At 51.6% G+C, this 22480-nt stretch overlaps 3 protein-coding genes across 12 annotated transcripts in view; 1 reads left to right on the forward strand and 2 right to left on the reverse strand.

Annotated features, from left to right (window-relative positions):
• On the forward strand, window positions 1–13832 carry ZNF219 (zinc finger protein 219). Of its 5 annotated transcripts, none has more exons than XM_081290592.1 (5): window positions 1–142; window positions 10302–10390; window positions 10681–12088; window positions 12365–12496; window positions 12762–13832. In XM_081290592.1, exons 2-5 carry the CDS (start codon window positions 10385–10387, stop codon window positions 13364–13366), a joined length of 2151 nt encoding a protein of 716 aa, XP_081146718.1. In that variant the 5' UTR covers window positions 1–142; window positions 10302–10384; the 3' UTR covers window positions 13367–13832. The 5 variants fall into 5 exon arrangements, with proteins under 5 accessions (XP_081146718.1, XP_081146715.1, XP_081146716.1 ...); XM_081290589.1 differs by lacking the exon at window positions 1–142 and adding an exon at window positions 5303–5755; XM_081290590.1 differs by lacking the exon at window positions 1–142 and adding an exon at window positions 5811–9000.
• TMEM253 (transmembrane protein 253) lies at window positions 171–5250 on the reverse strand. Of its 3 annotated transcripts, XM_081290606.1 has the most exons (8): window positions 4855–5250; window positions 3213–3334; window positions 2951–3089; window positions 2461–2571; window positions 2313–2369; window positions 1913–2023; window positions 1654–1800; window positions 171–1305 (listed from the first exon to the last, which is right to left on the reverse strand). In XM_081290606.1, exons 3-8 carry the CDS (start codon window positions 3071–3073, stop codon window positions 1228–1230), a joined length of 627 nt encoding a protein of 208 aa, XP_081146732.1. In that variant the 5' UTR covers window positions 3074–3089; window positions 3213–3334; window positions 4855–5250; the 3' UTR covers window positions 171–1227. The 3 variants fall into 3 exon arrangements, with proteins under 3 accessions (XP_081146732.1, XP_081146731.1, XP_081146733.1); XM_081290605.1 differs by having other exon boundaries at window positions 3213–5250; XM_081290607.1 differs by having other exon boundaries at window positions 2926–3089; window positions 3213–5250.
• The window catches only part of ARHGEF40 (Rho guanine nucleotide exchange factor 40), a 20146-nt gene continuing 11343 nt past the window's right edge, over window positions 13678–22480 (reverse strand). The window contains exons 13-24 of one of the 4 annotated variants that reach the window (XM_081290585.1): window positions 22312–22455; window positions 21230–21840; window positions 20854–21088; window positions 20423–20509; window positions 19596–19811; window positions 18371–18541; window positions 17446–17623; window positions 16335–16439; window positions 15964–16107; window positions 15512–15743; window positions 14969–15015; window positions 13678–14849 (exon numbers count right to left, since the gene is read on the reverse strand). In XM_081290585.1, coding sequence (XP_081146711.1) covers window positions 14997–15015; window positions 15512–15743; window positions 15964–16107; window positions 16335–16439; window positions 17446–17623; window positions 18371–18541; window positions 19596–19811; window positions 20423–20509; window positions 20854–21088; window positions 21230–21840; window positions 22312–22455 — 2142 coding nt within the window. In that variant the 3' untranslated portion in view covers window positions 13678–14849; window positions 14969–14996. Of the gene's footprint in view, window positions 14850–14968; window positions 15016–15330; window positions 15462–15511; window positions 15744–15963; window positions 16108–16334; window positions 16440–17445; window positions 17624–18370; window positions 18542–19595; window positions 19812–20422; window positions 20510–20853; window positions 21089–21229; window positions 21841–22311; window positions 22456–22480 lie in introns of all 4 variants that reach the window. The other 3 variants (XM_081290586.1, XM_081290587.1, XM_081290588.1) reach the window with 3 other exon arrangements.

Consider the following 22480-nt stretch of genomic DNA (forward strand, 5'->3'; position numbering starts at 1 on the left):
CAGGCAGCGCTGTACCCTCACTGGTGCTTGGGCTTAGCTGAGCCCTGAGAAGCAGCATTCTCTAGGGAAAGAAGCCTTCTCAAGTGGGAACAAAAATGAATGTGAGGAAGAATACCCATCCTGGGCACTATGTGAATTTGGGGTGAGTTCTCTTAGTACTCCAGCTCTGATCAATTTCTAGTGCTAACGGCTAAGCTGCCCGACTGGTGCTACGGGGACTCTCAGTTTTCTGACTTTTCCCCAGGCCCACCCGAGCTTGTTATCTTGGTACACTTGCAAAGGTCATAAACGGTGAGGGCTGAGTGCAAGCAGAGCTTCAGTAACCAGACTGCAGCCCGGGATCAAAGGTCCGCGGAGCTGCGCAGAGGCTGAGTGTGCGCAGTACCGCTCCCGCCTTGGAAAGGCTCTTTACATCCGCGTGCTAGCAATAGGCGGGAAAGTCGGGTCGCCACGTCCTTCCCTCTGCCCGCCGGGTCCACGGGCCTGCCCAGCGAGCCTGTTATCCGCAGACGCCCAGGACGTGGGGGGGGAGGGGGACAAGAAAGGCCCCGCGCTCCTGACTCATCATCTCCAACCTCCTTCTCGCGCGCGCTCCAAGTCTCAGGACTTTGGACCTGAGCACTCGTGCGAGGGGGCGCGGCGATAGGACCTGCGAACCCCCAGCTCTGCCAAGCGCCATTCCCAGCCGTCGACGGGCTCGGAAGCTGACAGAGGGAGGGGCGAGGGCCCAGAGTCCTCTCGCGGTTGCGTGGCTGCTGTGTGGCGCCCCGGCGCAGGACCGCCCGCCCGGCTCCTCCCCGCTAGCGGGCCCAGTGGTCGCGCCCGAGGAAACTCTCGGCTAGGCCTTGACTTGCAGCGCCTCGCGTCACTCGGCAGATGCACAGCGCCCCTGCCGCGGAGGGAAGGCTCTTTATTTCCCAGAAGGTCACGGGGTAGCGGGGCATCCTGGGACTTGTAGGCTCTGTTAGAGTGGACCAGACCCGAATCTAAGAAAGAAGCAGTGGGGAGAGGAGGGCAAGGATGGAAGGGAGGAAGCCCCTTTACAGGGCGGTGAAGTGAGATGGAGGACCCAGGTCCAGGTATATTTTCATCTAGTGGGGAAGGGACAAGAAAGAACTCCACTAGACCTCATGCTATCTTCTGAGTTTGCTGGGGTGGCATGCTGGAGGGTGCTCCCTCAAGAGAGAAGGGCTGTAGATCCTGTCTGCATCCCCTTGCTCTCGCAGCTCACTCATTTCGGTTTCCTGTGCTGGCCACAATAGTACCATTTTCCAAACCAGGAACCTCTTCGACCTCAGAGAGGCCCTGAAAAGCAGATAAAAGTGTAAGTGAATTGTAGGGATGAGAAAGGAGATAGCCCAGACGGAAGCAACTTCTTCCTCCCCCATTTTTTTCTCTCATAGTTCTTCCAATAAATCTGGGTAGCTTCCTATAGCTTGTCTATTCTAGTCCCAGTCATTTGGATACCCAATTCCCTCTTACCCACCATTAGGGGAAAAGATGTCCCAAGCCAGAAAGCCAATCAGTTTCAATTCAGGATCCCTCATTTCCCTTCTGTCCCACTGCTCCCCTTAAATGCCACTGACCAGGATTGCCAACGGAAAAATTAGGAGGCAGCTAGCTGCTCCATGCTTTCCTTCCTGCCCCCAATACCTCTTGCAGTTCCTGGTAGTGCAGACTCTGGCTCCTGAAGCATCCTGGCTTCCTTTGGCTCAGCAAGAATAGGGCATATGCGGAGGCCAGCACACCCCCTAGGGTGAAGACCTCAGCGCTGAGCTCCAGCACCAGCAAGCCCACCAGCTGCAGGTAGACAGGGCTGAGGATGCTGTGGGGACCCAACACCTGTTTTTCCCTGCCCTTTCCCTTTCCATCTCTTGCTTCCTCCTCCTCCCACCTCTTCATTCACCAGTACCTGGGAGGAGGCTGTGGGAGAAGGCCCCAAAGCTGTCTTCATCACCTCGACCACCACCGCAATGAAGCCCAAGATCAGGTTGAAGGTGTTGAATATCATCATGGCCCGTACCTGCCAGTGAACCAGTTCAGCACTGCCCAGCCTAGGGGACTCATTCCAACATCAATCCCCACCTGAAGCCTAGCTGAAAACAAAGCTCAGCTCTTGTTTCTTCTCCAAATGGGAGAGGACCATCAGCCCTCTAACTTTCTTGCTTTCTCTCCATAGTCTTTTAGGCCAGCCAGGGACAGACAGCAGAGAGGATTAGTCAACATTTAATCACTTACTTCCTGAGTTGAGGGGTGTGTGTGTGTGTATTTTGGGGGGTGGGAGGACAGTACTGCATGCTTTTCCCACTCACCTTCCAGAGGCGGGGTGCTCTGCGAAGCTCAAGGGTGACAGTCCCAGTTAGGAGACCCTGAATGGTAATAAGCACAAATTTAAACTCTGTTCCCATTAGGGAGGTGTCCCCAGAACCTTCCTTCTACCCTCCCTGTGACAGGTCTTACTGAGACTCCAGACCCAAGTGGCAGTGCTGTGGCCATGTGACAAGCAGAGTTCAGGCAGGCGACTGAGACAGCAAAGGGTACCACAGCTAATGCCAGCCATATCTGGGTCACCTGGAGACCAGAGCAGGGTATTTTAGCAGGGAACTGTCAAGGATTCTTTTCCCTCCTGGAAAATAATTGGGATAAATACATGGCAGAAGGAAAGTAGTCAACCAAGGGCAGCAAAGGAAGTAAGATTTAAAAATTAAGTGCCGTCTAATTTGTTCTGCCTCATGTTGCAGTTTACTTACTTCTGTTTTCCCCATCGGACAGAAGCTACATGGAGATTAAGGTTCTTGCTTTTTATTTTTTCGTCTGTTTCTTCCACCCTCCTCCCACTAAGAGCCTAGCACAATTTCTGGCACATGGTAGGTGCTCACTGAACATGGATGGAACTGAATTGGATACAAGTGGACATGCTGAGACCTGGGGTGGGACAGCCTGGCCTCACCGCCAGCACCAAAAGCTGTCCATTTTGCTTGTGCCTTGCCCAGTGCTGTAGCTTTTCCAGACGAAGGCTGGGTCTCTCCTGCTCTTGCAGATTGGCTCCATCCTCCATCATTCCCTTGACCATAAGAGCTGGGTGCTTCCTAGGTTGGAAAAATTCATTATGGGCTTGTCCTTCAGGAGATAGGACATGCTATACCTCTCCCAGTTACCCCTCTACCCACTACCAAAATTAAGGGAATTGAGGCCCAGGATCTTACACGTACCTAGTTTGAAGCAGCTACTCCAAAGGGATGGGACTCAGATGGGTCCTGGGACTCTTTGGGGGCCTGGTATTTCAGAGCAGATGAAAAACTTGTCCTGTCTGAGAAAGGCTGACAGAGCTGGGCTGTGGTTGGGCAAAGGTCCCAGTAAGGGCCTAAGGATCTAGGGAGTGGCCCTGGGTAGACACCAACCTTAGTTCACAAGACACTCAGCCCTGTCTCATTTTGTTCCTATTTCTATTGCTCCCATTTCTGCCCATCTGGTTTCCTCTTTTGGATTCATTCACTCACCACATCCCTTTGGATACTTTTAATCCTGGACCTCAATTTCCCTATATTCCATCATCTTTTTTTCTTTCTTTGGTTTCTTCATCAAATCACTTACTCTGCCCTAGTAAGTTTCCATATTACTCTTTGGACTGCTTATTACCACTTGCAGCTTTGTCCCTAACCCTGGTAAGTTTTAATTCCCCTAACTTTCCTGTCTCTCACTCTTTTCTCTTTGTAATTTCTTGAACGTTCTACTCTGAATTGGATGCTAAGTGGATGGAGAGCACTGTTTTTAGTGGGGATTGGTTTTGACTCAGTGATAAACTGCACTTAGACATATGTAGATGGTCCCCAAGTCTCGTGTACCTTTCTTGGGAAAGGTACTATTAAAACAATATTTCTGAAAGAAGAGATACCTTGCAGCCTGGGCTAGACTCAGTTCTGCAAGTTTCCCAGCTGTGTGACCTTGGACATATTCTTGTGACATTATTTTACCTATTTCAACCTCAGTTTGTTCACTGATAAAAGGAAGGTAACAACGTGCCCATGCTGTGAAAGGTTGTTGATTCAGGGTGAGTGGTTAATAACCATTAACGCTGCTGATGAGGTCATACTGATGTGCCTGAGGACTTACTAAAGAACCTAAGATGGGGATATTTATTTGTACAGCAGAAAAAGCTGGGCCTGAATATATATAACTCAAAGATAGGAAAGGCCCATCTTGGCACAGAGCCTGAGGTCTGGAGAGAACCAGTCCCAGATCCACCTGGATGACCTTGAACAAGTTGCTTAATCTGTTTCCTTATCTATAAAGGGAAGTTAATACCAATTTCAAGGGGTTGCCTTGAGCATTAGAAGAGAAAATGCATATTAGCTAGCTTAACCCAACACCTAACACGTATGTATTCATAATCCTTAGTAGCTATTATCATTATTATTGATGATAGGAGAAACTGAGCCAGAAGAACCCTGGCAGGTAGTTCCTTGGACAGGATCCTGGGAAGCACATGGCCTTCCTTATAAGCCATTCCTGCCCTACTCAGTACTGGGTCAATATCCTTGGAACACTGTATCTATTTTTCTTTCTTGGGAAGTGGGAATCACATTTTAAAGGAATCTAGAGAACTGTTGTCTATTTCTACCTCTTCAATCCCCATATGAATTAATTTTATTTAATGGTGATGTGAGATGTTGGGCTTGCAATGAGGATCCTTAAACTTGCAGGCCAGTGGGGAAAGAAACTCCTTGAGCCTCATTTTTCTTACCTGCAAATGAGAACTAATTATATTAGAACGTTATTGTTAAGGATTCTATACTATTAAATACGTGAACAGGCATTCTGTAAATATTGACCAAATCTGAATATACTACTTACAAGTTTGTAGCCATCGCCCAGACTACAGTCTCCTCAAGGGAACATATCGCATCCCCCTCATCTGGGCATCCCCCACAGCTCTGAGCACAGTGCCTGGTACTTGGTAAGCACTCAGTAAATATTTGTTGTTTTGAAGAGCCATTTAAGTGTCTTAAAGAATGGAAAATAGAATTCGAGAGAGAAGAACGAGAATTGTTTATCAAGAACAGAAAGGACGGAAGAGTAACTTTAATAATGTTTCTTATACGGCAGACATTAACTATCTCTATAATCGCCCCTCCTCCTCCCCAAAAAGAGACAGAAATTGTAAGGGAGAGGCTTTGAGATAAAACCCCAGGAAGAACTTCTCCGAGTCTGTGCATGTTGGGGCAGAAACAGCGGCAGAGCCAACTCCTTCCCTGGTATGTCCGGGTCTAGGGTGGGAGGGGCAGTCCTGCTAGGAGGCTGGGGGAAGGACGAGATGACCTTTCAAAATCTCTTCCAGTCTCCTGTTGGAATCATCTGTGCGCCCCACCCCCGCTCCCTCCTCTCTCCCTCCCTCCAACAGCGCCCCCCGTCTCCAAACTGCCCGCACCCCGCCCCTGGCGGCCGCCTCTCGCGGCTCCCGGGGTCCCCAGCTCCCTGTCCCCAGAGCCGTAGCCGCGCTCCCGCGCGGTTCCCAACCCCGCCGCGCCGCCCCCCGCATGCTAATGGCCGGGCCGCCTCCCGCCGCACACAATGCGGGCCAGGGCCGGGGGCGGGGGGACCGGGGAGGGGGCGGGGGCCGGGCCGGGGGCGGGGGGGCCGGGGCCCGGCGCATCTCCCCCGGCCCCACGTAACGCTGACGCCCGCGCCGCCGGCCCGCCGCCCGCCGCCGCCACCGCCGCCGCCCGCCCGCTCCGCCGCCGCCCGCCCGGGGCTCGTGAGTAGCCGCTCCCCCCACTCCCGGCCCCCCCCCCGTCCGCCACCCGCCCCCGCCCCCGGCCCCCTCCCCCCATCCCGGAGGGGGGGCCGCTCCGCGCGCCCGGCTCGGAGCAGGTGCAGGGGGCGGGGGCGGGGGAGGGGCGCCGGCTCGGCCCCAAGCAAACTTCGCCCAGAGCTCCTGGGGGGGCGGGGTGGGGGTGGCGGCCTGGGAAGCCTGTAGAGCTGGGGGGGGCCCACGGGAGGGGGGCCAGGTGGGGGAGCCGGGGGAGCGGACACCAAAGGGGAAGGGCCAACGGGGGTGGGGTGGGGGCGGGGGTGGCGAGCGTCTTTGTAGGGGCCCGAAGGCAGGGCGCGAGGGCCCTGGGGGTGCGGGGCGGTGTGGCCGCGAACCTGAGTGGATGCGCGCCCCCCGGCCCAGGTAGGGCCCGTGGGGGAGGGGGCAAGGAACCCAAACTCTCCGGAGTGGGGACGGTGGGGGGAGGGGAGAGGATGGGGGGTGCTTCCCTCTCTGCGTCCCAAACAAAGTGTCACAAAGAGCTCGGCCCGCGGCAGCAGCGGAGGCGGCTGTAACTCAGCTTTTGTTCTCCAGGCCGGGGGTAGCAGAGCCCTGGCCTCCCTATCTCCCACCCTGCCCCCTGTCATCCTTCTTGCTTATCTTCCCAGGGAGGGGTCTGGGGTGCTGCTGGAAGAACCTCTTGTGCAGGATCACAGGTCCTACCTTACTTGCTGACCTATTTCTGGGAGGGGTATTTTCCCAGAAGCTCTCCTGCCCACCTCCCTCTTTCCCCCACCTCCCAGTCTGAGGACTGAGGCTCATGTGGGCGGTTAGACTGACTTTTCTAGGGTCAGCTCCAGTTAAGTAGACTTAGGGATGGCTACATGTCTCCTTTCCCCAAATCCAGATCCTTCAGAACTTTGAAAATCGGGGTCAAGTTAGGACATGACTGGGATAAAATTCACCATGGTGGGGTGGCAGCAGGTGTATCTTCTCACCTCCTACTGTGCATTTGGAGTCCTTAACTGAGGTTGCTTGCCCCTAACTCAGGACAGTGGGACCCAGGGAATGCTGTCTTCACCAAGAACTCAACCTGAAAGGTGGCAAACTGCTCTGGAGGGAGAGTTTGAAGGAGTAGTGAAGTTAATATAGAGAGGAGACCACAAAAGTGATCTATTGGCATGTCTCTGTGATTGAGGTGGTCTTCATTCTGGACCACTTAAGAAGCTCCCTTTCCTAAAAACCCATTTAGTGCAGTGGTTATCATAATTGTTAGTTGACTTCGGAGGTATAGGATTCTCAGCAGAGGGAAAACTCAAGTATTAGAAATGACCAGAGGCAGAGGCCTAGTTACAGCTAGACCCCAGAGATCCTGAACCCTTGCTCCATACACTTTGAACCACTAGGCTTGGGGACAACCTTCTTAGTCCTCTATTTGGCAGATCCTTCTGTGTATCTGTCTTTGTTGTTTATAAATCTTTTTATTAACCATCCATCTTTACTTAGTAAGGTTTAAGGTTTGATGTTCCATAAACTGCCTATACCAGCTGTCCTGGCATGTAAGAGTAATGGGCCTGTTGCTTTGGAAATATTTCTGATCCCTAACCCTGGCTCTGCATCCCTATAGAATCCAAATAAGGGCAAGATAACCCCTGATTCTCAGTGGGGGTGGAAAGTAGGTCACTGCTACTCTCTGACCAAGTCTGGCCAAGTATCATGGATGGTGTTTAAGCCTGAGTATAGAAAAATCTATGATTATTGTCCACAGTTAATACATGTATGACTTAAGTTACAAGCAACTTCATAAAACCTGTCAGTGCTCTCCTTTATTGATTACGACCATGAGATCAAATGTCTGGGCCTGATTGGAATGAATATGATTGAGGGGATCTTGATGGGGTCTAGGAGGTCTCAGTGAATTTTGTTGATTTTAGGCCTCTTTTGGAGAAACTCTTCTGCTGGGGAATTTAGCTGCAGTTTGGGTCTTCTTATATCACTATATTTCCATTCTGAAAACTGCTGTGTGCAATGTGTGTGTGTGTGTATGTGTGTGTGTGTGTGTTTCTTTTGGGAGGAAGTTTTGCCTTGTTCTGTTTTGTTTTATTTTTGCATTGGATATGAGTCCAGCTTCTCAGGAGATGTTTTGCTTGCAGTTTTAGGGGCCCTAGAATCTTCTCAGAATCAGAATATGTGCCCATAGGTTAGTCAGCTATGACCATGCAGTATTCCCAGCCTCCACCCCCCCCTCCCTCCTGGCCATCTGCTTCCTCTGAATATACCAGATTGGCTGTACACCAGGATGTTCCGGGAATCCCCAGGAGAGCAACAGAATGTGAGGGACCCAAATACGATGCCTCAGTAACTCATTCCAGGATGTACAAACTGTAACTGTCAGGACACTCCTTATAGCTAATTAAAAATTTTCTGGTTACATCTATTTTCTAATACCTCTATTTTCATTGACATCCAAAAGGCCAAAATAATCCTCTGGTACCACTCTCCCCTGACCCTCTGTGGTTCCCAGATAGGGGGAGAAAATCCTCCAGCTTTTCTCAGTGCTTTATCTGTGATGCTAAAATGGCAAACATGGCCTCTCTAGGACTTCATAGTTCTATCTATGGTACTGAGGTGGCCAAAGTGGCTTCTCTGGTAGCCCACTGCACTCTCCATGGTACTGAAGGAATGACCATTTGTTTCAACATCTCGGGTCCAGAAGAGTCCTGTTATTTAGACCCACAAAACTTTTAAGCTGGAAGGCAACATCAGTAAAAATTAGTCCAACCTACTTACATTACAAAGGATAAATGATTCACTGAAGGTTGTAGGGTTTAATAATGGTAAAACTAGGTTTACAATAGCCTTGTACCCCTTAATCCTATTCTGACTCACCTTCTGTGAAATTATTCAGTGAACCTGGCTAGGCTCTTGGCCCCAGGAAAGGGGTTTGTTTGGAGGATCCAGAGGAGGAAGGTGTACTCCCAAATTTGGAGCTATAGAAGAACACATTAAATGGTGACAGACGACATCTAATGGACCTTGGACAAGGATATTTTTGTTAATTAATATCCTGTTAATATTCCCAGAGCCCTGATTCTGCATGTAACAGGTATTTGCCCCATACTGAAGTCTTACCACATCCACTAAACCTTGAAAATTAAGGAAGCTCTGGACCTCCAGAGCCTTTTCTCTGCTGATAAGCAGGGCTGACTCCTGGCCCAGTTCTCTTCTATTAAAGATCTGTAAGCAAGGTAATGCCGAGTTCTTTTCTTTCTCAGTAACATAAAGCTTATTGTAAGAAAGTTCTTTATATCTCAAATATTCTTCCTATCTTAGGCAGAGGGGAGGAAAAAAAGAAAAAGGTTAGGCCCACATTCATCTGGCCTTGACCAGATACAATTCTGTATGGAGGCAGGAAGGTAGAGTGGATGCTTTCTGGTCATCTTCCCAGCCCTGTTTCCATGAATTTTAATTCTGAGGTTACTTCTGAGTCCTAAAGCTGACCTCTTCTGCAGCTTAGAACCAGGACCCCTCCCACCCCCTATCCTCTTCTTCTCTGTGCTCTTCTTCCTGGCCCTGGAGCTCTGCACATCTCAGGCCTAGGGAATTTTAGCTGGAGAATTTTAACCCTTTCCTGTTAAGAGCTTGTGCGGGAGCCCCTATCTGTGCAGATGGCCCGGCCCCGCCCCCCGTCCCTCACTCCAGCCTCTTGAGCTCAGAGCCAGTGTAATCCTCCTCTTGTGTGAGGAAGCCTCTCCCCTGCAGAGAGGAGGAAAGCCTGCTTCGGAACAGCCTGGACAAAGGGGCTGAGATGCCCCATCAAACTGCAGGCTCCAAGGTTTGAAACAGGGGATGAATCTTAGACGGTATTTGCAGTTTTTAACCCCTTCCCCAGACTGGCAGTGCCCCTTAACTTCCACTCCTCCCCCAACTCTCTCCATTCCCTCTCTGACTCTCTCCCCCTTCATGCCCCTCCCCCTCTGTCTGTCTCCAGACTCTGCTGCTGGGAGGTGTTTCTCTCCCATGCATGAATGAGTCTCTGTAATGAATGGAAATGAATGGATCAGGAATCCAGGCGGAGGGAGGGAGAGTGAGGGGGAAAGACGGAAAGACAGGGTAAGGGCAGAAGCAAGGACCGTGGAACCTGGAAGGATGTTTGGCTGCCAGGTCAGTTAGGGTCTGAGAGAGAGTGACTGACCCCACTTGGATAACCGGGGAACATGGCAAGCCCTCTCCATTCATTTATCAAGCTGCACATACTGTGATGTTCCCTCCCTCCCCACTGCCAGGATGTGAGGTGGTGGTGGTAGTGGTTCTGGGAGCATTTAAAACATAATTTTTGGGAAAAAATTGGGTTATCAGAGAGCCTTTTGGATTTGGCAAATTAAGGGGTGGAGTCTTTGAGGAAAGCAGCCCCCTTGTGACTCAAAATGCAAATAGGAAGGGAAAGGTTTAAGGACTCTAGGGTGTTAAAAGAGTCTGGGATTGGGGGTGATACTTTCCATTGCTGAAAATCAGGACTCATCTTTCCTCCAAATCTTTCTTTCTTTAGCTCCTCAGCACCTGTTGCCTTCATTAGCAGCCTTTCCTCCTCTTCCCTGCACTCCCCAGAACCAAAGAATGTGAAGGGGTTCCATGGAGGTGAGTGGAGACATGGACTGAACCTACAAATATCTAAAATGGTGCTATCTCCCTCCTACCTCTTTCTCTTTTAACCTACTATTTAACCTAACCCTGGCTCTGCGTCCCTATTATAACTTATCTCCTTGGCCCCAGCATCCAATTCCCATCCATCCTCCAGCCTGCAGTGGTGAATGGCACCCTGGGTCAAGCCCAAACCCACTCTCCTTTTGTTCTGATCCTTGTTGCCGTTGTTTTCTCCACTGATCGCCCTTCTCCATCCTTTGCTCTACGTGCTTCTTTTTCCACAGGGCTCACGTCCCCGCGTCCCTGGTGGCCATTTAGCCCCGTCACCACCGGCCTTTGACGGCGAGCTGGATTTGCAGCGCTACTCCAACGGGCCAGGTGTGAGCACGGGGTCGCCCGGGATGGGAGCTGTGGGCTGGTCTGAAAGTCGAGCAGGAGAACGGCGTTTTCCCTGTCCTGTATGCGGGAAGCGATTCCGCTTCAACTCCATCCTGGCATTGCATCTGCGAGCGCACCCAGGGGCTCAGGCCTTCCAGTGCCCACATTGTGGGCATCGCGCAGCACAGCGGGCTCTGCTACGCTCGCACCTGCGAACACATCAGCCTGAGCGCCCACGTAGCCCTGCCGCGCGCCTGTTGCTGGAGTTGGAGGAGCGCGCACTGCTGCGGGAGGCTCGCCTAGGAAGAGCCCGAAGCTCAGGAGGCATGCAGGCCAACCCTGCCACTGAGGGCCAGGCACGGCCTCAGGTTCCTTCGTCATCTGCCTTCCGTTGCCCTTTCTGCAAAGGCAAGTTTCGCACCTCAGCAGAGCGCGAACGCCACCTGCACATCCTGCACAGGCCTTGGAAGTGCAGTCTGTGCAGTTTTGGCTCCAGCCAGGAGGAGGAGCTGCTACACCATAGCCTGACGGCCCACGGGGCTCCTGAGCGCCCCCTGGCGGCCACCTCCACTGTGCCCCAGCCTCAGCCTCCACCCCAGCCCGAACCCAGATCTGTTCCTGAGCCAGAACCAGAGCCTGAACGTGAGGCAACTCCTGCCTCTGCTCCTGCAGCTCCCGAGGAGCCCCCGGCGCCTCCAGAGTTCCGCTGCCAAGTGTGTGGCCAGAGCTTTACACAGTCGTGGTTTCTCAAGGGCCACATGCGCAAGCACAAGGCCTCCTTCGATCATGCGTGTCCTGTGTGTGGCCGCTGCTTCAAGGAGCCCTGGTTCCTAAAGAACCACATGAAAGTGCATGCCAGCAAGCTGGGTCCTCTCCGTGCCCCAGGTCCTGGCTCAGGGCCTGCCCGGGCACCCCAGCCTCCTGATTTGGGGCTGCTGGCCTATGAGCCACTGGGCCCTGCGCTTCTCTTGGCCCCGGCACCCACTCCAGCTGAGCGTCGGGAGCCCCCGAGCCTCTTGGGTTATCTAAGCCTTCGTGCTGGCGAAGCGCGGCCCAATGGAGAAGGGGCTGAGCCTGGGGCCGGCCGTAGCTTTGGAGGCTTCCGCCCACTGCCATCAGCTGTCCCAGCACGGGCTCGAAGGCACCGTGTGGAGGAGCCTGAGGAGGAAGAGGAGGTGGTAGAGGCTGAGGAGGAGAACTGGGCCCGGGGCAGGTCACTGGGCCCTTTGGCCTCCCTGCACCCACGCCCAGGCGAGGGACCGGGGCACTCGGCGCCTTCTGTGGGGGCCCAGGCAAGATCTACAGCCACACAGGGTATGTAGGGACTCCTCTCTGGGTTTTCTGTCTGTCTTCCTGTCCAACTCTGTGGTCACCACTCTTGTAGCTTCTTTTTAAAAAGAGCCTTTTTTCTTCTCATTTTATTTTTTTTCTCCTGAAGATGTTACCACTTCCAATGGCACTAATTCTTAACCTCTTATGTTCTCCCAAACTTGATGTAACCTTGTGGAACCCAAGGGGAAACAGGCCTGTGGGGTGGGTGTGGAGGTGCAAAGCGACCCTCATAACTTCCTTTTAATGTGTACATTGCAGAAGAAAATGGGCTGTTGGCTGGAGGGACCCGGCCTGAAGGGGGCCGAGGGGCCACTGGCAAGGATTGCCCCTTCTGTGGAAAATCTTTCCGCTCAGCTCATCACCTCAAAGTGCATCTTCGAGTGCACACAGGTAAGGAAGGCAGCTTCTTGAGTGGGTAGGGACTGAAGGGGAGGAAAAAAAGATGAGAGCTATCAATAGTCTTAGAGATGATCCACTATAGCATTCTATTGGTCAGATGAAATTAGTTCGAAAATGTTCTTTATTAAATCAGAGCTAGTGAGAAAGACAGGGCTTCTTCCCAGTCCTAAGGATGAAGTCAGTAAATTGAGCAGAATGCAAATGAGGGTATGCAGTGATTCTGACCTCATCACCTTATCCCACCTCTTCTCCCCAGGTGAGCGCCCTTATAAGTGTCCACACTGTGATTACGCAGGCACCCAGTCTGGCTCACTCAAGTATCACCTGCAGCGTCACCACCGGGAGCAGAGGAGTGGTGCAGGCCCGGGGCCACCCCCAGAGCCGCCACCACCTACCCAGCGGGGTTCAGCCCCATCCTCAGGAGCCAAGCTGGCTCAGCAATCTGCGACCTGGGTGGAGGGTGCTGCAAGTCCCCGGCCTCCTTCAGGTGGCGCTGGGCCGGGGTCCCGTCGGAAGCCGGCTAGCCCTGGGAGGACCCTGCGCAATGGGCGAGGTGGTGAGGCCGAACCCCTGGACCTGTCCCTGCGGGCGGGGCCGGGAGGTGAGGCTGGGCCAGGGGGTGCCCTCCACCGCTGCCTTTTCTGCCCTTTTGCCACTGGAGCCCCTGAGCTTATGGCCTTGCATCTGCAAGTGCACCACAGCCGTCGGGCTCGGGGTCGCCGGCCTCCCCAGGCTGATGCATCTCCTCCCTATGTCCGAGCACCATCAGGAGAGACCCCTCCCAGTCCTTCGCTGGAAGGGGAGGAGGGCCCCGGGTTGTCGAGATCTGGAGAAGCGGGGCCTGGGGGGCAAGAAAGGTAGGGATCCCTCTTAGGGGTGATTAGCTTAGTGAGCTTACCCCGCAGGAGCGGGGGAGCACTAGAGGTAGTTGGGTAGAGCAGCCAGCAGGGGGCAGTATGGGACCCAAATCCCAGCCCCAGGCGGACCAGAGGTGGAGGGGCAGTGGGCAAAGGAGGATGGGCAGGCGATACCCATCCAGCCCAGGGGAGTCACAGTGCCTTAGAAGTGGCAGAGGTGAGGGTCAAAGAACGGGGTCCCAGGTCTGGCAGAGAGGATTGTGTCCCTGTTGAGGAGACGCTCTGCCAGTTTTTGCTGGTCCATAGGCGTGAGAGTTTATTTTTGTACAAGGGGTGGGGGTGGGGGGGCACTGTACCCTTCTAGCCCCATCAGGGGCCCTGTAGACGTTGCTATTTTTGGTACGATTCCTGTCATCCCTGTTGCAGAGTCGTGTCCCCAATAAACAGGTGTCTTGAGGCACAAGGCCCTGTGTCCTGTCTGCCTATGTCCTGTTTCTTTCCTTGGGCTCTTCTGCTTTAGAAATAGTTAACCTCTTCAGGCATTAAATTATCATTCAGAGAGCTAGACAAGAAATGTAGAATCTTGGGCTTTAACTCAGTCTTCAGATTTAGTATCTCTGGGTGGTGCCCAAAAGGTAGCATTTAAGAAATAGGCTAGGGGGTTCTCATGCACTGTGGCTTGAAGACCTCTTTGGAAAACTGTTGGGCTGTGCTAGACCCCAGTTTGTCTGTGACTAGCTTAGTTAGCCTCAAGATGTGGAAGAAGGAACCTCCAAAAATTCATTGATCTTCTGGAAGCCACTATGGAGGAAGCACATTTTTCCAGGCTCTTGCATAATTTTTGGACAGTAAAGGATAAAGGGTACTTCAGCCTTGGTTTTATTTTCTGTATTCTAGTTAATGGTTGGTTTAGGGAAGTGCTCAAGTTAGTTGCAAAACCTTAATCCAGAGGATTGTTCTGGCTCCTGGGAGGCAAAGTGTGAGTAAATACATTTAATATAATAATAGTATTATAATAACAATAATTACACATAAAAAGTCTGCAGTTCCGGTCCCACTCTGTAGTATGGTTTTCATAGCTCCATCTCCTGTGACATCCCAGGATGGAGTCACCAGGAACCAGTTGACCTGGCAGAGATGAGTCTTCTCTGGGAGAATCGGGATGAGGAGAAACAGGCTGTCAGAGAGGTGTCATGGGGATGCGTAGTGGCCAAGGATGAGGGAAAATTAGAAAAGGGATAATTTCCCTTTTCCAGGCTATGAAGGGAAGCAAATATGGCCATTCTGGTTCCTGCAGGATAAGGCACCAAGCAGGGGAGAGCTAGAGATAGCAGTAGCAGGGGGATGCTCTGGTCCTTGAATCCCCTTTCTGTTCAGGGAGCAGAGGGAAGGAATTCGGTGCTCTTCTAGTCCTTTGTTATGTCCCACTGACATCCCAGCCCAAAACACGTGGAGAGGAGGGGCTGCAGCCAAGTTCCGGATCTTCTCTAGAAGCCAGGAGAAAAGAAGGATGGATTGGGAAAGGGAAGAACCTGACTGTCAAGCAGCTTAGGCTAGGAAGAAGGGCACTTGAAGGACAGAAGAGAGAAAGGGGATATGAACTCACCTAGGTCACAGAGGTGTGGTGGGGTCACTCAGGGCTCGGGCATGACTCTGAGGGCAGAGAAACTGCAATGAATTTGGAGATATTTCCTCTCTCTCTCTCTCTCTCTCTCTCTCTCTCTCTCTCTCTCTCTCTCTCTCAAGCCTGCTTCTTATTAAAGATTTGTTTTTTTCACCTCTGGCATTGATACCTCTTAGCCAGGCCTGGGGGAGAGGAGAAAGGCAGACTGTGCAATAAATCCAATCTGCATCCTCAGCTGGGATCATTGGTTCTCCCACTCCCCCAGTGGGCTGGATGATCAGAAAAGCCCACCCAGAAAGTGACCAAAGAGATCACCCATTCCCAGCTTTACTGCAGATACTTACCTGCCGGGATAGCCCTAAGATCCCTCCACTGGCCAGGGTGGGAGTGCTGCTCCCAGGGTGGGGGGGTTGCAGGCTGGGGCTGTGTCTTGGTCCTGGGGACACATCTCCAGAAGAGTCAAGTGTTTCTGGGGCTAGAGGGGAAGCTAGGGTGAGAGTAGGGTATAGAACTCCTGCAGATTACCTTAAGCAACCAAGCTGCTCCGTCAAGGAGGAAAAAGCTCCATAGCAACAGGAAGCTGTGTCACCATAGCAATCCAGTTGCAAGAGAACCCCCCTACCAAGAGGCAGGAAATTGTCAGCAGCATCATTAGAACAACCAGGGAAGAAGCGACAGGAAACTATAAGGATTGCCGTGGTGAACCAGGAGGGTACAACAGGAAGCTGAGGCAGTTTCCATAGAAACCCAAGGAGAGCTAGAGAAAGAGGTACAGAGGAAGTGCTTCTTAGCAACAGGCTGCTGTAAGCATAACCCTAGCAACCACATGGAAAGCTCTTTTAGCAGTGGGGAAGCTGTACATATTGTCATGGCAACTGGGCTACTTGGCTAGAAAAAGGAATTGCTCAGCAGCAGGCAGCCTGAACATCACCATGATGACCCGGCTGTTGGGAGCCACCCCTTGAGAGGTGCCTCACCCAGGGAAATTTGCTTGACGTCCAGATCCCAGGCCTCCTCCTCGACGCGGGCAGGCAGGGAGCAGGCTCCCGGCGAGAGGCCGGGAAGGGAAGGGCCGGCATGCTCAAAGGATGACACGGCCACGGAGGCCCGGGTGCGGGCGGCTGTAGAGAGTGGGGAGTTGGGGTGGGGGTGGGGTGCTGGTGTGGGAAAGCACTCCTGGCTTCCCAGAACAACTGTCTCATGAGAGGGCCTCCCAGTTAGTCCCACAGATTTTAGAAAGAGAGATGCCCACTCATTACCCTTCCTGACTTTCCTCCATGCCTCCCCATTGTGCTTAGAGCTGATCAAGGTATGATTCCGGGGACACCCCCAGCACCTTGGCCCTTACCTCTTCCAGTGAGCAGGGCACTCAGGGTCCGTTCCCCAAGGGCTTTGATGTCCAAGAAGGGTTTATTTCCAATACCCATAGAGACCATTTGCTGTACTCGGAGTTCTAGGGAACAAAGACCCTGTTAGCAAACTACTTGGCTCCAGCTCTAACACATCACTGGTTCACCCTTTATTTTGCTTCTTCCCAACTCTCATTACTCCCTCTCTTCCTCTGGTATCTCATTACACTTCCTGTTGGCTATCACTACAGGAATGGTGATGGTAGTTGTTGATTTCCTCCAATTTATATCTATCTGTTCTCACATATGTGGCATCCTGGCTGCCCACCAACTTTTCTAATCTTCCTTTTCTGTTGGGCATTAAGAGCAAAACTCACAATTTTATAATCTTTCCATTTTATAAGATGCTTCCATATATATCACCTTATATAATCCTCCCTGCTTCCTGGGGACATAGCTTAGTAGTAGAGTGCTTGCCTAGTATGTCCAAGGCTCTGGATTCATCCCCAATACAGCAAAAATAAAATGAAATAAAAAAATAATTACTATTTCATTTTTCAGATGAGTAGAATAGAATGAGGTTCACAGAATCAAATAAAAACAAAAACCAAGATGGGAATAGGAAAGACAGTAGAATAAATTGGACATAACTTTCCTTTGTTCACATATGAACACACAACCAGTGTAACTCCACATGATGTTCAACCACAGTAATGGGATCCTAATTAGAATAAGTTATACTCCATGTATGTAAAATATGTCAAAATGCATTCTGCCATCATGTATATCTAAAAAGAACAACTAAAAAAGAAAAAGAAAAACAAAAACTAATCCAGCAAATAAGTGGCACCAGTTCTTAATCTCAAATATTTTCTCTCTTGCCCACCCATTTACTCTCATTTTCCTGACATGCGTTAGCTTTTTCTTTCTTTTTGGTACATCTTAGGCTAATTTCTATTCAGCAATTCTCTCTCAAGCCAGATCTTGAATCTTAAGTCATTCTTTTTTCTGCATCCTACACCATTTTCCTAAGCAATCTCCATGTTCTCCAGAAAACCTCCTGCCATAACCCTGGTTCCAAGTACATTTTCCCACAGCTCTGCCCAGTACCCTTGTTGTGGGCTGCCTGTCTCCATAGCAGCTGCGCAATAGAACTCGTCCACTTCAGTTTGATCTCTGGTGAAGTTGCCTGCAGAGTGTATGCCTCTCGTGCACGCCGCCGCCGAAACCACAGTTCAAAGCAGAGTCCACTGTCCCCAATGTTTTCTGTAAGCCCCATGTCAGCAGTCTGAGGAAGAGTAGGGGGAATGGTTGAAGGTGCATGAATTCTAGCTGGATGGTATCACATGAGCAAGTACTACATTTAGCCTGGCATTTGGTAGATAGACGGTCAGTAAACATTTGTTTAACTCTCACCAGGTGCCAAATGCTCTCCATGCAGTCTTCACAACAACCTTACAGAAGGGGAAATGAGGCCCAGAGATAGGCAGCAACTTGCCCAAGAATTTATGTAGATTACTAGAGTAAGGACTTGAACCCATGTCTCTTATTCCAAATCTAGGCCTTTTTCTCTGTACTATAACTACCCCCTAAAGAGCTGGAACTAGTGTAGGGGACAGAGTTAAGAAATCTTTAGAATCATTCCATACCACCTCATCCAAGACTATAGGTTGCTAAGGACATTTATCTGGCTGGTTCCCTAAAGCAAGCTTTCCCTCTTCATGGATAGTGTCCTTTCCTCTCATACCACAGGGACCACTCCTAATTCAAAAGGCATATGTGTCCTTGGTGGGAAAGATCCTCTTCCAAGTCTGACTTAGAATGCTTCATAAATCTGCATGGACTACGTGAAAACCCCATGGGGTAGACCAATGGCAGGGACTTCTGTCATCCTCTGATACCTTAACTTGATGACTGGTTATAGGTCAAAGCCTATTCAGAACCTGGGTCGGGGGTGAACTTCTAGAACACTTGGGTTCTCAAGTATAGCATAGCTTCCTGTCCCCTTCACCTACTCCAACTCCAGGTAATGTACCTTAAAAGCCTGTTTGTAAACAAAAGTCTCAAAACCCCCTTCAGAGCCCTTGAGCTTGCTGAACAGAAGGAGGTGCTCAAAAAGAAAGACATGGCGAAGACACTTCTTCCGGCCACAGATGACAGTGAAGGGATCCCGATGCAAGAGCTGTCCCTGCTCCTTCAGATCTATCTGGGGAGAGGAAAAGGAAAAGTGGTTGGCTCTGGATCCTTTTGTATGTACTTTACAAGGAGTAAAAATAGATTATAGAGCACGGGGCCTAATGCACTGGTTCTCAGGCAGAGTCAGGAAATTAGAAAAGCCCTCAGCCTAGAATCCATTCACTGGTCACCATGTACAGTACAGCTGGTCTACCAGCACAATCCTGCCTCTCATTATGGGAAGGTGCACTGCATTTTGGGGACCGAGGAAGAGAGCCAGCAAAGAACTAGAATAAGTTTATCTCAGAGCAAGGAAGATTTTATTTTAGTCTGTTCTGGAATCTCAGGGCAGGAAAAAGACATGGTAGAGATGAATAAAGAATGTGTTGGGTGTTGAGATGCAGGTAGAAGTGTAGACCAGAAAGGGAAAGATAAGAATTAGGAAAGGAATAGGAGAGCACAAGGCAGATGTAGGTATGGGATGTAGGGCAGGACACAGCTTCTTTATTTACAGATGAGGAAACAAAGGACCACTTAACTTCAGTGACAATGAAATCCATCCAGCTGATTAAAAATTAGAGCTTATTGGGCTGGGGCTGTAGCTTAATGGCAGAGTGCTTGCCTAGCATGCATGAGGCACTGGGTTTGATCCTCAGCACCACAAATAAATAAATAAATAAATAAATAAATAAATAAAGGCATTCTGTCCATCTACAACTTCAAAAGAATAAGAAAAAAATTAGAGCTGGATGCAGTGGTGCATGACTGTAATCTCAGCGGCTTGGGAGGCTGAGGCAGAAGGATCGTGAATTCAAAGCTAGCCTCAGCAAAAGTGAGGTGCTAAGCAACTCAGTGAGACCCTGTCTCTGAATAAAAAATACAAAATAGGGCAGGGGATTTGGCTCAGTGGCTGAGTGCCCCTGAGTTCAATCCCTGGTATGCGCCACCCACCCCCACCCCAACACACACAAATTTAGAGCTTAGGGCCCTCTGGCCTTAACTCTGGTTTTCTTGTCATCAGTCTACACTGTCTGAGGCTACAGGGCTAGGCAGTTTGAACAGAGGGACTAGAGCCAGGGCCTTACCTCACAGCCTCGCACTGCCTCTACAGCTAGCAGGTCTCTGCCTCGGGACTCTTGTTCTCTGAGCAACTGCAGAGCAGCCCCAAGGGCCTGGCGCTCAGAACTCGGCTCAGACCCTGCTTCCCTCAGGAGCTCCTCCAAGAGCCGCCCATACCGAGCCAGTTGCTCCAAGGGCTGCTGCAGGGCCCGGGGAAGGTAAGGGCCACTCTCCATGGAGCCCTGGGTGAGGAAACAGACAGGATGAGGGAAGGGGCTGGTGCCTGTGGGGGGCCAAACTTTGGGGGAAGGTGGGTAGTAGGTTGGGTCCAGGCTTTAGAGTATAGATGAAGCCCAGATACCCCCAAAGATAAGGCAAAACCCTTTCCTCCAGAAAGAAGACAGGCAGGAGGCCTGTAGGAAATGCAACCATATTCTGCATTCTAAAGGAAGTTGAAAAAGAAACCTAGGGAATAACACCTTATAGTCTCTGGCATTTAGCTTTTGAAATCACTTTCATATCTTTTGATGCAAAGTCTTTTGATCCTTGAACTCTCTGTGAGAGCTCAAGATGGAGGGAATATTGCCCTCGGTTTACCAGACGTTGAAATGGAGGCCCTGAGGAATCAAGAATCTTACCCAAGTTCCTCAGTTGGGGGAACTGGATAAACACCCAGCCTCACCAGGCTCCTAGTCCAGTGCTTGTCCCTCCCTCAGCAACTCTGGGACATGACAGGTAGAAGGCATTCCTGGGTGCATTTAAGAAAGCTTTTTATCCCTGACGGATGTTGAAGTGGGGTGAGTTTTTAGGTCTTCTCAGACCCTCTTCTCATGAGGGTTCGAGAGGAGTTTACCTTGGCTGGGGGGTTGAGTGTAGCCAGACCATTTTCCAGTTTATGTCGGTGCTTCACATACTGAGCATAGAGGCTGAACTGGTCCCCCTGCACAAGTAAGGAAGGCACAAGTTCTCACTCATTCCTGGTGAGGCCCCTGCTGACAGACTCTCCCTTCCCCTTCATCCTCACTGTAGCCCAAGGACGGATAGGTCACCAGGGAGCCCTCATCCTTCCAGGAAGAGAGTGAAGCCCAGGTAGCCCTGGGGGGGCGGGGACGGAGAGGCTGAGCAGAGCCAGAGGTGCCCAGAAAGTGGGGTTGAGCCCCAAACTCATAGACTACTTGAGGAGGAAGTGGGCAGTGGGTAGTGGATATGAAGGAGGAACGGGTGGATGGGGCTAGATCATGGGAAAAGAAAGGAACCTAAAAGACGTTTTAGAGGATCACTCACATGGCGAAGGAAGCAGGCCCCAATGCGCAGAGGGTGGGCAGCGCAGCCCTGAAGCTCCCGCAGAAAGTGTGTCCTGTGGAAGCTTCGAAGTCTCTCCCGGGCACTCAGAGTGGCAGCCCAGGTGCCCCGAAGTTCAGGGGTCAGCTCAGGTCCAGGGGATGGTACCGGTTCACTTAGGGTGGTCACATACTCCTGTTCACAGGCAATCAGTTCAGACACCAGACGCTGCTGGGCACTGAAGGGACAAGGGACAAGGAGTGGCAGAGAAAGTGTCACTGGGGCATAAAAGGGAGCTATTATCCCTAACAATGTCATGTTTTTTTCTTGCTGGCAAGTTGGCTCTACCTTTTGGGCACTAATTGGGCTGGGTTCTCACCTGATGCTTCGCTTGCGCTCCATCCGGGGGGTGCCTACTCCCCATGGCCCATCCGGTCCCCCAGCCCGGCCCAGCAGCACATGTTCCCGTGGTGAGCACGTCCTGTCTACCACCTCGGTACTGGTGACCTCCAGGCCTCGGATTAGCACTGCCCTTGGGGGCCTGCCATCTGCTTCTGGAGCCAGCTCGGGACCTTCCTCCTCGTAGTCTTCTCCACATGGGGCCAGGGAGCAATGGGATGGGGCAGCCCGTGGCCCAGGGCTGCTGGGGAGCAGCAGGGAGCTGAGGCTGGGTGAGGGACTGTGGGAGCCTCGCTGGACCCCTGCACTGCTGGCACTGTCTGCCCGTCGTCGTCGCTGGCCCCGAGGACTGGCCTCCTCTCCCAGCTGTTGCTGAATCCTCCTCTCCAGCTCTTGGCAACGGGCCCGGCAGCGTCCCCATTCTCTCAGGGCTGCTGGGCTGCCCAGGTCCAAGGCCAGGGCCCGCATCTCCTGGAAGGTGCCAGCACTGGGCTCTGGGGCCCGTCGAAGGGCTAAGGCTGCCAGCAAGGCCTCCCGACCTGGCCCAGCTCCTGCCAGCCGAGCAGAACCCTCATCCACCCACTCATGGACCTAAAAGACAAAGGGATGAGGGTGAGGACCTGTGCCACTTTCAAATGCATGCAACACCTCTGTTCCTCTTGCTGATGGTCTCCCAAGGCCCCAAACCATCCCAACACCCCATGTCCTTTCCTTGTCCTAGCATTACTGCCTAACCATGTCACTTGGAGATGGGATGGAGACAGGATCCTAGATAAAAGAACTGCTAAAACTTATACAGAGTTTATAAGTGGCAGGCTTGGTATGAAGTGCTTCTATATATTGTTTCTTGACATCCTTACAGCAGGTCTGTGAGGCAGAATGTGCCAAGGCACATTCAGGTTTAGTAGCTTATCTCAAATCATTCAAGTAGGTGGCCAAGCTAAGAGTCAAAGCCAAGGAGATGAGCTCCTGAGTCCCTGTGCTTAACAAAATTGCCTACTCAGCCTCTCCAGGCCAACAAGAGGAAATGGTGGGCACAGAAGGAAAGGGCTCTGTGTGCACCTGCTGGAAGAAGCGCTGTAGCCGCAAGGCCCGATGGAGATTGCTCTCAACCTGCTCCAGCCGTTGTTCAAAGATATCCAGAACCTTTTGGGAGGCCATGTCCTCCTCCAGAGTAACAGCCTCCCGTGCCTGGGATAGACGCTCCTGGAGAAAGAAGACCACGCTCAGA

Source organism: Spermophilus citellus (assembly GCF_964194105.1).
Source record: "Spermophilus citellus genome assembly, chromosome: 4".
Lineage (NCBI taxonomy): Eukaryota > Metazoa > Chordata > Mammalia > Rodentia > Sciuridae > Spermophilus > Spermophilus citellus.